General features: G+C 45.7%; 3 protein-coding genes and 1 long non-coding RNA gene across 4 annotated transcripts; all 4 read right to left on the bottom strand.

Moving 5' to 3' along the window:
* Positions 1–353: 353 nt before the first annotated feature.
* LOC136356869 (uncharacterized) lies at positions 354–2942 on the bottom strand. Its single transcript, XR_010741895.1, has 3 exons — positions 2862–2942; positions 2624–2766; positions 354–1450 (listed from the first exon to the last, which is right to left on the bottom strand). It is a non-coding gene; the product is annotated as an uncharacterized lncRNA (long non-coding RNA).
* A 3651-nt stretch (positions 2943–6593) lies between these two features.
* LOC4340012 (protein CANDIDATE G-PROTEIN COUPLED RECEPTOR 7) lies at positions 6594–8449 on the bottom strand. The gene has a single exon (XM_015788461.3). The coding sequence runs from the start codon at positions 8284–8286 to the stop codon at positions 6922–6924; it is 1365 nt and encodes a 454-aa protein (XP_015643947.1). The 5' UTR covers positions 8287–8449; the 3' UTR covers positions 6594–6921.
* Positions 8450–10272: 1823 nt separating this feature from the next.
* LOC4340014 (uncharacterized) lies at positions 10273–11018 on the bottom strand. The gene has a single exon (XM_015785871.3). It carries the CDS (start codon positions 10965–10967, stop codon positions 10392–10394), a length of 576 nt encoding a protein of 191 aa, XP_015641357.1. The 5' UTR covers positions 10968–11018; the 3' UTR covers positions 10273–10391.
* Positions 11019–12439: 1421 nt separating this feature from the next.
* LOC4340015 (magnesium protoporphyrin IX methyltransferase, chloroplastic) lies at positions 12440–13602 on the bottom strand. The gene has a single exon (XM_015785870.3). It carries the CDS (start codon positions 13558–13560, stop codon positions 12580–12582), a length of 981 nt encoding a protein of 326 aa, XP_015641356.1. The 5' UTR covers positions 13561–13602; the 3' UTR covers positions 12440–12579.
* Between the last annotated feature and the right edge of the window lie 1826 nt (positions 13603–15428).

The following is a 15428-nucleotide window of genomic DNA, read 5'->3' on the forward strand; positions in this document are numbered from 1 at the left end:
TAAACTACAAGGAAAAACCCTGTAAACAACTCAAAATTTAATGTTGAAAATTCAAATTTTGGTTTATAAGTATAAGCATAAGCGAAAATATGAGGTTGATGATCTTTTCCACATTCAGCAATTTAACTATTTATTAGTAACAATTTTAATACTCCCTCCGTCCCAAAATGTAAGCATTTTTAGCATAATGACAAGTCAGACATTTTAAACTTTAACTATTAATAGCAAAAAAAATAAAAAAAGATCGATCATGTAAAATTGATGTTACTAGATTTGTTATTAAACAAATTATCATAATATGCAACTCTTTTTATTTAAAGCATCTTACTTTTATAGATATTGTTGATCAAAATAGTATCTCAGAGACCGTGTCAGAGTTTAAAATTATTTATATTTTAGGACGGAGGGAGTACCACGTTAATAGGGGAACTTTTTAGAAAAGTTAAATTTCATATACGGCCCAAATCAGAGACGGTACCGCTTTTACATAGACGATACTCGGTCGGCCGGGAGTTTCTGCCACCATTTTCATCCTGCGTGATCTGATCTGAGTGGGCTATAGCCATGTCAACACCTGCTTTCCGACGCCATCTCACACACGAATTCCGTTATCCCACGAGGCACCGGGGCACAGTAACCAGATTGACCTGGTGAACGACGAGATGAGCAGCAAGATGTAGTGGTGGTGTTCTACTCCATCGAAGCAAAGGGGCAGGAGGAGAAAGAAACAAAAAAAGAAGCGAAAGAGAGAGACGACGAGCTGCATGGCTACATGTGTCGACCAAGTTGGGTCAATTGTCCTCTCTTTTCCGAGTATTTCTTGGTGGCGTTTGGAATATGGGGAATCTCAACTGCTTAGTGCAAGTGTCTAGTGTTCATCATTTCAGTTGAGTCAGTAGTGATCTAAAATCTATCTGTAGCTAGAGATAGACACCAAATACATGATTAAATATAGTATAATCTTGTAGTACGTGTTGTGAATTTGTGATTAATGCGTACACTACAAGTCGGCAACGGCGACGTACGTCGATCGTCGATCCATCCGGGAGTTGCTGCTGCTGTTGCTCTGCTTTCAATTTCCTTCCTTCTTTCTGGGACAAAAGCATGCAATAAAGGGATGGAGTATATATGCATGTATGTATGGCTTCTTTTTGTTCCATCTGGATAACCAGAAAGAATTAGTGTAGTGGGTTGTATGGAGGGCTTGATCTCGACTCTACACGAGCTAACACTAATGGTTAATGGATAGTGTAGTGCTGTGTTATGCTTGCTTCGTTTTTAATTAACTGCATGCATGGTAGCCGCCTCTTTCTTCCTATAGGCTCACTAAGCTCACTCCATGCAGGTTATTTACCTATAGCATAAATATCATGGCCGGGCCGTGCATATGTCATACTCATCGATCAGTTCATGTTCTTCTTGTGCCGTGTGCCCCCAAAGCTGCAGAGACCTGCTTTTAGATTATTAGCATATAAAGACATTTGTAATGGAGTGCTATCAGAAATGAAGTCCATACTTTATTACAGTACCTAATTTCCTTTCTGAGTTAATTAGGAGTAAAGAACAGAGCTCTGATCTCAGTTAGAACTGTATGGATTCTCATAATTGATCTCTTTAGCTCATCCGTGGGGTACTTCATTCAAGTATTCAGATAGGAGTATCAGTACTTTTGACTATATATCATGAAACTTATAAGAGAGCAGTGTCCCCTCAAACTGTAGTTAAATGTGATCATTACCATATAATCACTCAAATATTTTCTCACTTGTACTTAGCATTTTATAAATTTCAGCCCCCAAAAGACAAAAGGTAAAATCAAGCACTCATGTACTTTGTTTTTTGAAAAGGAGAATGTGCTTTGTTCTACCAGAAGCATAGGCCATAAGCCCCAGACAGATCACATGAGCAAATACATAATAGCTAGAGAAAAGAATAAAGGTGACGAACCATTAATGTTTTAGTTAGTCCCCTAACTCAGCTTAACCCGTGATTGGTTTCGTGAGTTATGACAAATTCTTAGCATCAGGATGGCATCATGCGCCGGCCTGCCTGGGGTGGCCTACGAAATCATGCGCGCTAACGGCCTAACTCGTGCATGGCAAAGTGCTAAAAAAGGCTGGGGATTCTCGACATGTAATCCCACCGAGGTCAGCACGTCCATCATCATGGCAGCCAGCACCCGGCGCCCAGCTGCTCCGCCACCACCGATCGCCATTGTTGCAGGGCATGCTTGCCCTCCAGATCGGGCACTTGGTTTTGTTTGATTCTAGTAACACCCATCACACACTAACTAGTCAAGGACTAAACACTACTAGCTAGATAGTGAGACCATTAGCGAATGATTGATCCATGCTCAGTGAGCTGAGTGATTCTTTAGAATGCTATAAGTTGCTAACACCATTATCGGCAAGTACCAAAGTGAAAGGTATATATGATCAGAACTTTCTTCCTTCCATGCATGCCCTACTCACCCTAGTACCTACCACTTTTTCTTCCATTTTTTCATTTTTGTTCTTTTTTTTGCAAGTGCTAGTACCTAACACTTAACGGTGCCAAATCCAAAATGGGAATGTAAAAAAGGAATGGGAGAAGTACTGTTGTTAGTTTCGCAGATAATTGTTACCTGCCGTTATGGGGAGAAGCTAGCAATTGAGCTTGGCCTGATCCATAGAAAGAAGCAACGATCAATAGGCTGAACCGGTCATTCCTTGCCTCTGCCTGGCTATTTCCAACTTCTTTCCAGCCTAATCTCACCAAACGCCCACTCTACCAAACACGAGCAGGAATATTATGGGCCAGAGCAACGGTGTCTATCTGACATTCATCAGTGGTCGCCCCAAATGTGGGGCAATGTTACAAACCTGGGGGATGAAGCTTTCTGTTCAGGTGTAGCCTGGAACTTCCTGCCCCAAGTGCAGCGGCCATAGAGCCTGCCTCTTGCAAGATAGCAGTCAGATGAATTATTGACAAGCTAAAATCAATAGTGAGAAACATAATTATTTCCTGATGTGTTATGGAGATTAATCTATATCTGGCATGTTGTACAGAACCGTGATTTCGAGTGCTTTGGTTAATTTACCTGTCAAAAGTCATAGGGAGAACCTCAGTCGACGACTCCACGGGCACCTGGCTTCACAAACAAGCAAAGTTAGAAGTCATAAGAAGATTGATCTACAAATAAACCCGCCTGTCGCCTTGATAACAAAAATATCAGCTTTCTGATTGGTAAAGTAACTCATACTTGCATCCTAATCTACAGGTGCTGCAGCTGACAGCAGTTGGATAAAGGGTCTCCTCTGATCACTCTGCCAAAAGTCATGGCCAGTCAGCAAAACTCTGGATTCAGATTTCAGATTCTGGAGCACCATAGATCACTTTTAATTTCTTTCCTTCCATCACATGAAAGAAAGTAACAAGAGGAATATATGCATAACTTTTATTCCCATGAATCAGACAGCTTGCACTGCAATGGCTCTTCCCCTGTTGTTTGGCATGTGTAGTGGGCATCAGACTCAATGGCAAGCAAGTGGCAGCTTCCATCAGCACAGGCCTACGTGCAGGCTCATGAGACAGTCCAATTTGCAGCTCTGAGCTCAGACCAACTCCAACCCACAGTGCAAATGCAGAGGATGGGGAAACAGGCATGTCTGGCCAACAAGTGCAAATCAAGACAGCACCATCAGGGAATTAGATTGCGACTCATCACCAAAGTCATTCATGGGGAGGATGCATGCAATCTTGCCCTAGCTAAGCAGGAGCATGACGGAAAAGGTAAAAGAGAACCCATAGCAGGATTAACATTTGTCCGTGTAACAAATATGACCAAGCCTACAGGCAACAGCTAGTGACTAGAGACTGGAGTGCTCACAGCACCACACAGGAATAACAAACTTGGTTTATTTTAGCAACATGGTTCTTCACGATAAGGAGGCATGCAATTTTCAAAACACCAAATCAGCTCTTGGCACTAACAGAAGGGAGTGCCTCCTGTAAAGATCTGATGTTAACATGCCAAAAGAAAATCATTTACTAGGGAAACTACAGCTGAGGCTTTAGCATGCATAGCTCCATCCACTTGAAAAGTTGCTCCACCTTGCTAATGATCAGAGTTCAGTGCTTCCACCGTTTGGAAGCGACCTGCTTACACGACATAACGAACTTTTATTATAATCAAAATTAAGCAAGATACGACCAAAGAAGTGCGAAAGGGACACTTATTTTTTTCCCTCATATTATGGTGGAAATCCATAATCATTTCAGCATCATAATACTCATACTAGTCATGCACCAAGTTTCACCACAAAGGAATCACAGAATTCTTGGCAACTGAATTCACCACAAAGTAATCACACAACACTCATTCAGGAGTTGGTCATATGTGTTAGGTTGCATGTCCAAAATTATTGGCTGAGATAGAATCAAAATCTTTTGAAACTTTGTGCTTTTCTCTTGCAAATCAGAGGTTGCCTGTCCATAATAATTACATAGCCTTCCAATTTGCACAAAAAAAAACTTTAAAATACCATGTAGTAGATCCAAAGCAATACAGGTAGCTTCTAGATCTGCATCAATACATATATTATCGCTAGTAGTCAAAACTGTACATGTATTTTATTGGAGTCATATCCAGCAACTAATTTAGTGGTTACAAAAAGGAGACTTCCAACAGTCAGGTTTGGCCTCGACAGATGCAAAAGAGTGAACTACAAGTATACAGTTAAATGCTTGTTCCATGTAATTGGAGTACTGATCTGGACTGTATCCCCTCTACCAGGATTTAGATCAAGTAATCAGTACATCTGATATCAAGATGCGAAGCATGGCCTAGGACAATGAAAGTAGCCATCCATAAAGCCCAAGCCCAGACTTAACCTAAAATCCATCCTCAGCCCATGGATCAACTGCCTAGTAGCTCAGTGGCACTAATAGTAATAGGAAATGCCAATGCTCAGAACTTAAATACTGAGATCAAGTTTGATTGCCATAAATAAAATATAAATGGAAAAGTGAACATTAAGAAATCCAGTTGCAAATTTCTGGCTTCTCTATTATTTACTCAATTAATCCTTCCGCTCACAAATTTCTGGCAAGATTCGGTCATAACTTTTAAAACTTTGACCATCAATTTATATTAGAATAAGTTCAAAAATATTGCTATGATACAGCCAAATCAATGAGTACTATTTATTTTTGTTTTTAAACCAAGCATTTGATAAGTTATTGATGGTCAAGTTTGATCAAATCATGTCCTAAACGCTATGACCAGAGTATGAAAGAAACTTACAAAGATCATGTAAATAAAGCCCACAAACAGAAAATTATAAACAGCATGCTATCGCATTCCCATGCAACTGATGGAATCTTGTCCCAACAAAAGAACTAAATCAGGAATACTTGAATAATTCAGTCCTCATTCGACAAATCTCAAGTTGCAAACTTACTGGCAGAAGATTACATTTTTTAAAGATGCAAAACACTGTGAAATGTAATTGATGTAAAGAAAGATGAGTAAATTAAGACAGGATAAAACATATTTTTACGAACACTTTCAAGTAATAAATCCATTCTAGTTCAGTTTTGTAACATGCCCATCAAACTATCAAAGATGTTCAAACATAAGGACAACTTTGCTCTGTCCAATTCTAATAATGTTGCATATTATCCTTGTGTAAGTGCTGATGCTTAGAGGTGGAGGTATAAGAAACTTTTTGGTTGGATACCTCCCATAAAACATGAAAAACTAGTTTGGTTTGATGACCACACGATTGCAAAGGCTTTCATAAAAGTATCAGTCGAATTGCTTAGTTGTATGACCCTAGAATGCCTGCACAGTTATCCAGTTGTCGATAGAAGCAAAGGACCAAATATTTGCATAAATAATTGTACTACAATCAGATATATCACAACATCAAAATCTCTATTTAACAATATACTAGATAGTAGTCAATGATCGTAGCACCCAGCCACCCAACAACAAAGAAAGAAATGCAAATAGATGAAAAGAAAACATGGTATTTTCAACTTAAATTCAAGTTCACGACGACAATGTGTGCTTTGAGTTTTGACTAGTGAAAACTCCAGCGACCTAATCTCCCAACCCTACTAAATTTCAAAGCATAAGGATACTTTGTTTATGCCATGTCCTCAACTCCCCATCATAGTCCTAGTTGGAAAAGCCAAAGTACACATACAGCCAAAAGCGGACAACAGAACTACAGAAGAGAACACTTAAGCTTGGGCAGTTCTATGAATATACATGCTAAATTTCCTAACGACCAAGATTACTCATCAATATCTAAGCATACAGAGACACAACGAGAATGCAATCAATGCATGCATGAAACAGTTTGATAGGTAAATGTCAGGCGATTTACACAAGTAAACAAAATTAAAAGAAACTTATTGCAATGCTCTATGTACCACAAACTTTAGTCCCTCTTTGGAATTAGGAAGCATTGTACATGACAACCTCAAGTCTGTTATAGAATGGCATTTGTTTCTGCACTATGAAACCAAATGATGCTACAAATAATAGTACCGATAGATGCAGATGTAGAGCTAATGTAGAAACAGTCTGGACTCAAGACTCAGAGTTAGCACTAAATGAATAAACAAACTGAATCATAGTCAACTTCTTTTACAAGAGAAGTAAACATCTAGATACAACATTTGCTACGAAGGTACAATCAGAACAGCTCATCTCAATGCTTTTAGATTAGACCAAGGCAAATCCAAGCTGCTGCATTTCTTAACACAAACACAAGGTTGACCATAACCAGTTACAGCAAGAAAAATATAACTAACTTGAAATGAAAAGAAAAGGATATGGACTAGATACCAGTCTATACCATTTGTCCTTTGGAGGCACATACAATATCTGTATCATCAGTGGCAAAAGAAGGGACCGGCAATTGTAAATCCTCATAGCTCAAATTCATCATCCAACTTGAGTGCCTCAGCAGCAGCCTCCTCCTCCTCATCGTCAATCGCAAAGTACGGGTTATGCACCTCAGGCCGGAACTTGTATCCAGTGAACACATAGAATGCAAGGGTGGCCAGCTCCTTGGCCACATAGCTGGTCCATTGGTACCGGTACGAGGTGATGGTCATCAGCGCATAAACCACGACACGTGTGAAGTAAATGTAGCAAATTACAACCACGTAGTACTGGCGGAAAAGGGTCAGCTTCATGAGATTCACGGCCGCCTTCCCGTCAGAGCGAGCAGCCTCGCGGAGGTTCTTGATGGACCACACGATCGGGAAGAGCACAGCGCAGCAGCAGATCACATCGACCAGCAACAACACCTGCTTCCAGGTGACCCAGGCCCGAGCATACGGCCCAGACTCATCAATCACCACCTGCGCAATGTTGGCCACGACTTGCAGAGGGATGACCACCATAAGGACCTTCTTCTCTCGGTCAGCAAGGTAAGGCTTGAGGAATGACCAGCCGGTGCCGATGAGCACAATGAGCGTGAACAGCGAGATCCCCTTGAGGAAGCTGAAGATGTAGAAGAGCACGTCCCAGCCGTGCGCCGTGCCAGTGCGCTCGATGTATGACTTGTCCTCGGCCTCGGCGAGCAGGTTGACCGCCTTGAGCACGAGCACGGCGAGCATGAAGTAGTGGATCCGGAACACGGCGGCGCGCTTGCGCAGGAGTATGGCGATCCAGCCGGCGGCGAGCGCGGCGTAGGCGACGCCGAAGAAGCCGAAGATGGTCGGGAGCGCGGTGGCCCCCGCGGAGAGGTAGGAGCGCTCGCCGGTGGGCGGGTCGACGTTGTACATGGCGGAGCGGACGTCCATGGAGACCTTGAGCCCCCCGCCGAGGCAGTTGGCGAAGACGAGCGTGTACTGCCCTGGCTCGGAGACGGGGAAGGCGGTGGAGAAGGATGATGAGCGGGCGACCTCGACGCCGGCGGGGTTGGATGGCGGCCTGAGGCGGTCGAAGGAGTAGGCGAGCTTGACGAGGTCGGCCTGGAGCGCGCAGGTGACGTCGAGATCCTGCAGCTGGCGGAGGACGTGCACCCAGGCGTCGAGCGTGGAGAGGAAGAATCCCAGCTGGGAGAGGTCGAGCTCGGAGGAGGCCGGCGGGTCGAAGGCGATGCCGGAGACGTTGAGCTCGAGGACGCCCGAGTGGGAGAACCCGAACTCGTCGAGCGGGATGATGCTCCGCGGGTCGCTCCGGATCACCGTCTCCCGGATCTCCGCCGCCGCCGGGGCGGCGAGGAGGAGGAGGAGGAGGAGGGCGAGCGCCGCCGCGGCGGCGAGCGGCGAGGCGGCGGCCATCGATCCGGCGGCGATCTGGGAGGCGGCGGGATTTGGGATTTGGGATTTGGGGATTTTGCGGCACGGGTTGGGTTGGTCTATGGCGTGATTTGTCGGCAAAGCGAGCGAGCTCGGTGGTTCGGGTCCGACCCGACGACGACGACGACGAGACGCGCTCTCTCTCTCTCTCTCTCTCTATCGTCAAGCCTCTTTTATTTTATTTTCTGAAAAGAAAATTTTTCTTTCTTTTCAAATAAAATCAGATTTCAAATGCGTTGGTTAATATTGGTATGGTGAAATTTTGCACGTATTTATGATTCTGAGAATGGGGTGGGCACGTTCTGGTTTCAGATCCGTGGTGGTTAGCTTGTTTAAAAGGATCTCAACTGGAGATTAAGGCTCCGTTTTGTGGCATTTTGGGGAGAGATTTTTGTTCACGTAAAATGAAAGACCTCATTAGCACATAATTAATTAAGCATTAATTATCATATATTTAAAAAATAGATTTATTTATTTTTTAAAAAACTTTTATATAACAATTTTTTTTAAAAAAATACACCATTTGAATGTTTGAAAAACGTACTAACAAAAAACGAATACCGAATAAGTTGAAGTTTAGGGTCGAGAAAAAGAAGAGAGTTTGTAGCGAGGGATTATTGTAGTCTGAATTGCATGCTTCGAGTTAGTTGGGACTTGGGAGTGGTGGCTCAGTCCCCAACTTGACGTTGATGGATTAGTTTATACACGGCTTGATGATGCATGCTTTGATTATCAGTTCTAGCTACCGAATTATACTTGTATAAGTACTCAATTCTTATAGGCCTGATTTTTTTTGCCCCACTTGTGTGTTGTTGAAAGATCCTCAGTCATCGCAGTCAGTCGAAACTCCAGATGACTAGGCTGGCTGGAGTTCCAGCTTACACACAGATCATGTTCCAGCACAATTAAATTCCATTATCTAAAAAACACAATTAAATTCCAGCTATACAAATTATGCTGCTAAAGATTTGCTGAACTTGCAACCCGAAGGAGTACATTGTCTGAAGAAACATTGCTGATCAGAGCAATCACCAAAGAAGATCAAACAGAATTTGGCCAGAGGTGACATTGAAAATTTGAAATACACTCCAGGTGCAGTATCATGGTCACTTCATGAAACTATTGTGCAGTAAATTTTGTGCAAAAATGCTACTGAGGTGCAGTAAAATGACCAGTGCATAGAACATCTGTTGTCTAAAAGTGAAACATAAGAAAAACAAATACTCCTCTAGTTAAGAGTGTTGTGCCTGTAGTGCAAACTGTGCAACAATTGAACCTGCTTAAAAAAAAACTTTTTGCATCTACACTCTAAAGTATGAATCCTGATTAATGTTGTATCCCAAATTCCCAGTGTTACAAACACAAGGAGTTCGTTTAGGCATTACAAGAACTCTGAATACTCTGCCGTGTGCACCCACAGAAGCCAAAAAACCTGGTTTTACTCATGCATCAACAACTGGGAAGTATCCCAATCTACCGGAAAAACCTGTTGTTTCCTTCTCTCTAAAGGCATCAAAGCACCAAAATGACCATGGTATGCATCATTCTCTTCGCCTCCTCAAGCTTTGGTTTCTTCTTGCTTCAGTTCACTAATCCTACACAGGTCTGAAAAAAAGCTGTCACATCCAGGGGATCTTGTTAAACTGTTCATAACTGTTAAGCATGCTGAATCCTAACCTGAATCCAACGTGCATTTGCCTATCGAATCTGAATCCTGATCGGTACTGTACTCCAAATCCCCAATGGGTTCAAGCCTGAACTGTACTAAGGCTGAGTTTGAGAGAGGGAGATAGAGAAGATTGGGGAGATACGCAAAATGAGGTAAGCTATTAGCGCATGATTAATTGAGTATTAACTATTTTAAATTTTAAAAATGAACTAATATGATTTTTTAAAGCAACTTTTCTATAGAAATTTTTTGCAAAAAACGCACCGTTTAGTAGTTTGGGAAGCGTGGACGTGGAAAACGAGTCACAATCTCCCCAATCTCCTTTGAAACAAAGCAGCCAGAACTCTCAAATTCTCGATGCGATTTACCAATACAATCTGGAGGAATCCTATGATGCATTTTGAAATATGAATTCAAATTAGCGCTGTGATCTACGCTTCGCTTCTACTGGGGGTGGTGAGTGATGGTGCTTGTCGACGAGCTGCTTCACCCGGAGCTCCAGCTCCCGGATCCTCGTCGCCCACTCGCGCCTTATCTCGATCGGCCTCGCCGCCCCCGCCGCCGCCAGCTCGCCGCCCCGCCGCTCGCCGGCGTCCTGCCGCCGCGCCGCTGGCCGCGCCCCCGCTCTCTTCCTCCTCTTGGCCTCCTTCGCCGCCGCCGCTCTCTCCAGCGCCCGCAGCACGTCCGACCCCCGCAGCTGCCCCGCGGGCTCCTGCTCCGGCGCCGGCGAGGAGGGCCGCCGCCCCGAGGCAGCCGCATCCTCCGGCTCCGGGTCTGGCTCGTCCCGCGCGTCACCGAAGAAGTTGGCGTCGATGCGGTCGTCGGCGGCGCCGTCCTCGTCGTCGCCGCCGCCGTCTCCCCACGAGCGGTTGCGGCGGGAGCCGCCGCGGCGTGGCCTCGCCGAGACGGCGACCAGGTATGGCTTGCGGCCGCCGGAGATCGTGGCGTCCGGCCGGGGCCGGACGGGGAGGAAGAAACGTGCGGTGGAGAACATCAGCGATATCTCTATCTCGTGCTGGTAATTTGGAAATGGGAATGAATGAATATCTCGGGGTTAAGGCCACAGGAGACTATAAGCATGTGTTGGATGGGATAAAACCGTTCCTGATTTTAGAGATAGAGTGATCCCACTTATTTGTTTAGTTTATAGGATAGAATGATCCTAGTTTTTTGTTTGGTAGAAGGAATAGGGGTAAGAATGAGATGAACGACGTTTGGAGACGTTAGCGCACCACATCCACAGATCCACTCCTAGCTTGGAGGAGCGGCGAACGGCCGGCGGTGAAAGGAGGAGCGGCAGCACAAGCGGCGACCGGCGGCGGGGATGAAAGGAGCAGCAAGGAAGGGAGCAGGCACAGACCGAGCGACGAACGACGGAATGAGGAGCGGTGCGGGCGGGCGGCGGGGCCGGCGATTCGGCGAGCGCGCGTAGGGAAGGAGCTTCATGAGCGGCCGGAGCGGGCGGGAGGGCATGGCCGGCAACTCAGCGAGCGCGCATAGGGAAGGAGGAGCTTCACGAGCGGGAGGCGTGGCCGGCTAATCGACGAGCGGGCGGAGCAGCCGGCGACTTGGCGAACGGGGACCGGGGGAGGGAGCTAGCGGCGCCTGGGGAGGAAGCGGCGTCGGGGGAGGGAGTGCGCCGGGGAAGGGAGCAAGCGGAGGAGGACGGACAGGCGGCCGTGGCAGCGCCGCGGCGGAGCCGAGCAGGAGGTAGCGGCAGCTGACGCCGTTCGCTCGGTCGAAGTGGGATGGATTGGTCTGGCTGATTTTGGCGGACCACTTCGTCCCGGATCTGAGAGGAATATTTCTCTCCAGGGACCAACCCATCCCATTCGCCTCTCAACCAAACACCCCTAAAAGTGGGTTCATCCCATCCCATTCTATCCCATCCTTGCAACCAAACACTACCTAAGAGTGCTCGTAGGAGTAAGCACAATACTACTAGTATCTTAGCCATTCCCGTCGACTCGCCGGCTGGGGCGAGTTCGCCGGAGCTCCGGCAGACGGGGAGACGAGGAAGATGAAATGCAAATCACACAGGTTGTAGGAGGGCTCTTTTGTAAATATCCAACGCTTGTTACTTTACAGCCAACCCCCTAATCCAGACCGCAACTACCTGATCGAATGGCTATCCCGTTTACATTTGATACTTGAATTTTACATTTGAAATCCCGTTTATCACAAACTTTACCAATTCAGTCCCTATTTGGGACCGAAACTTTACATGTTAGTCCATGGAGATGCGCTCGATATCACTACATTGTTCTACTCTACGCGCCGAGCGCTCGATCAGAGGAAGACATCATGCATCATCATCATCATCGCACATCATCACACATCCGCAACTATATTTATTATTTTTATTATAACTTGTAAAAGTTGAATTTAAACTTGCATGTTTGTAGAGTGATATATTTCGTATTAGTTTATGTTGTTAATTTTTTTAATAAATATTCAGATGGCATGTAAACAACGAGGGGGTGTCTCCTCGAGGGATGAAAATCCACATCCCAAAATCCATTTTGATTGTTAGATACATACATTACCTACATCGACGCAAAATTTGCAATGACGAATCGAAGACGCACAAAATCTTGGACGAACACCTACTGCGAGGCGGCGGCGATGGGGACGGCCTCGAAGAGCTTGGCGAAGTAGAACTGCGTGGAGATGAAGCCGCGGTTGGCGACGCGCCACCCGGCGTCGCGCAGGGCGTCCTCGATGTCGCGCTCCGAGTGCAGGTACGCGCGCGTCGCCTTCGATGGCCCCGGGAACAGCTCGCCGACGCGCTTGAGGAAGTCGAAGTAGAGCGTCCTGGGCGCGAAGCTGATGAGCACCCGCTTCTCCGCCAGCGACGCCAGGTGCCGGATCATCTGCTTCGCCTCCTCCCGCGGGTAGTGGATCAGCACGTCGAGGCACACCACGATGTCGTACTTCCCCTCCAGGCTCTCCAGGTCGCGGACCTCGAACCGCGGCATGCGGAACGTGTCCGACGCCGCCATGGCCGCCGCCTCCGCCTGCCGCTGCGCCTCCGAGACCATGGCCGCCGAGATGTCGGAGGCCAGCACGGACGCGCCCTGCGACGCCAGCGGGATGGCGAGGGAGCCCGTGCCGCACCCGGCGTCGCAGACCGTGGCCCCGGCGAGCGGGACGGGGGAGTCGCGCAGCATGGAGAGCGTGGCGGCCACCGTCCGGGCGTGGCCCTCGCGGATGTCGAGCTGGACGCGGTTAACGCCGTCGGTGGCGGAGCCGTAGATCTTGCGCCACCGCTCGAAGCCGGTGGAGTTGAAGTAGGCGCGCACCGCCTCCTTGTCCCCGCCCCCCGCCGCCTCCGCCTGCGCGCGTCGCCGGCGCTCGGGGTCGGAGAGGGACACCGCCGCGGCCAGCGCGGCAGCCGCGGCCGCCGCGGCGGGCAGGGAGAGCGGGGGCAGGTCGGCCGCCGGGGGCAGCGCCGCGGCGGTGGTGAGGGCCTTGCGCTGGGGGTGGAGGAGTCCTACACGCGAATGTGAATGTGGATGCCGCGGAATGAGCGGCGGCGGCGAGTGGACGCGGGAGAGCGGCGCGGTGGAGACGGCGGCGCGCGCCATGGTCGGAGCGAGGAGTGAGGGGGGATTTCCCTTTTCCCGTTCGAGTGGTTCGCGGGTGTTGGAGTTGGGATTCTGGGGATAGGGTTTTTTCGGATAGCCCCCTCAACTACCCAAATATTCACTGATAACTCTACATTACCTTCATTACTGGGCTAAAAATGTTTCTATCCAACAAGCCCATTATAGGCATGGGTTATGATGACCTTATGACTTTTTTTTTTGAACGACTCGTACCAGATCATATTTATGATGACCTTATTATGGGCTTCACTTGAGTTCTAAGATGCAGAAAAATATTATTGGAGTAAATCACACTTTGAACCATCTTTTATTTTGTATTACCCTTAACTTCATTGTTCTCTTTGGATTACCTTATCTTCTCTTTTGACGATATTTATGCTTTCTTTTTAAAATTTTGGGCCACCCAAACTCTCTTCGTGAGTACATCAACAGCCTCAACACACATTGACACCTTCAATACCGATTATCTCTCCTATGTACATGCAACTCACATCTTTGCTGGAAAAAAATGATGTGGTTAAAAAACATTAGAGTAAATTTCATAAAACTACAGATACTTTGCATGATCTATCACAAAACTACAGATTTTAGAACTAGTTTCACAAAACTACAGATTTAATGTCTTCGTTTATCACAAAACTACAAGTACTTTGAACACTATATCACAAAACTACAGATTTAAGAACTTGTTTCACAAAACTACAGGTTTAATATCTTCATTTTTCACAAAACTACAGGTTTAATATCTTCATTTATCACAAAGCTACAAATTTAGTGTCTCCATTCTCACAAAACTACAGGTTTTTGTTTTGATGCTAAAACCTGTAGTTTTGTGAGAATGGAGGCACTAAATCTGTAGTTTTTTGATAAATAAAGACACTAAATGTGTAGCACTATGATAAACGAATACACTAAATCTATATTTTTGTGAAACAAGTTCTTAAATCTGTAGTTTTGTGATAGATTGTATAAAGTACCTGTAGTTTTGTGATAAACGAAGACACTAAATCTGTAGTTTTGTGAAACAAGCTCTTAAATCTGTAGTTTTGTGATATATTGTGCAAAATACCTGTAGTTTTGTGAAATTTACTCAAAACATTATGATACTCTGAAGCGTAATAAGGGTACCGTGTATATTCTCTGGGCCGTAAATCCTAATGGACCCTTCGTCTTGGCATGAAGGAGCAAGAAATCCTTGGCTGCTATTTGGCCCAATCTAAAATATAACGGGCTAGAAGATCTGTAAGCTGGGACTTGCGGCCCATCCAGAGTTCCTGATATACACTGTCGTCCTGACTTTCTGTTTAGAAGATGTCTTCGTCAGAGTTCCCGAGTTCTGATAAACCAACCAATCGTCAGAATCAAATTAATGGAGATGTAAACAGAAGTTATCAGCCAGCTAAATAATTGGAGAGATTACACACTCCAGTGCGTACAAACTCATTAGAATTTTTTTTTCTTCGAGGTAAAAAACTCATTAGAACTTTTTTGTTCATAGCACAATGAACTAATCCAGTTTTTATACAAAATGACAAATAGACACCCTAATTGTACTAGAAAAGAAGACAGAAAGAGAAAGAAAAAGAGGAGAGGATTCGTTGGTTAAATGGAGGTGGAGGTCTCTTTCGCTCCATGGGAAAAATTAATTGGAAGCAGGGCCCGAATCAAGCAAATCGTGCCTGTCACAAGCCATGCAATTATATGCGACAAATTTAACATCCCCATCAGAAACCAACTTCTGCAGCTTAATTAATTCTGCCTCGACGTCCATATTATATTACAGTTCTGACAGTATATAGTGGAGCTACCTGGAGTACCGTCCAAGTTGGTCCCAATCATGCAATAAA

Source organism: Oryza sativa, chromosome 6, assembly GCF_034140825.1.
Source record: "Oryza sativa Japonica Group chromosome 6, ASM3414082v1".
Classification (NCBI taxonomy): domain Eukaryota; kingdom Viridiplantae; phylum Streptophyta; class Magnoliopsida; order Poales; family Poaceae; genus Oryza; species Oryza sativa.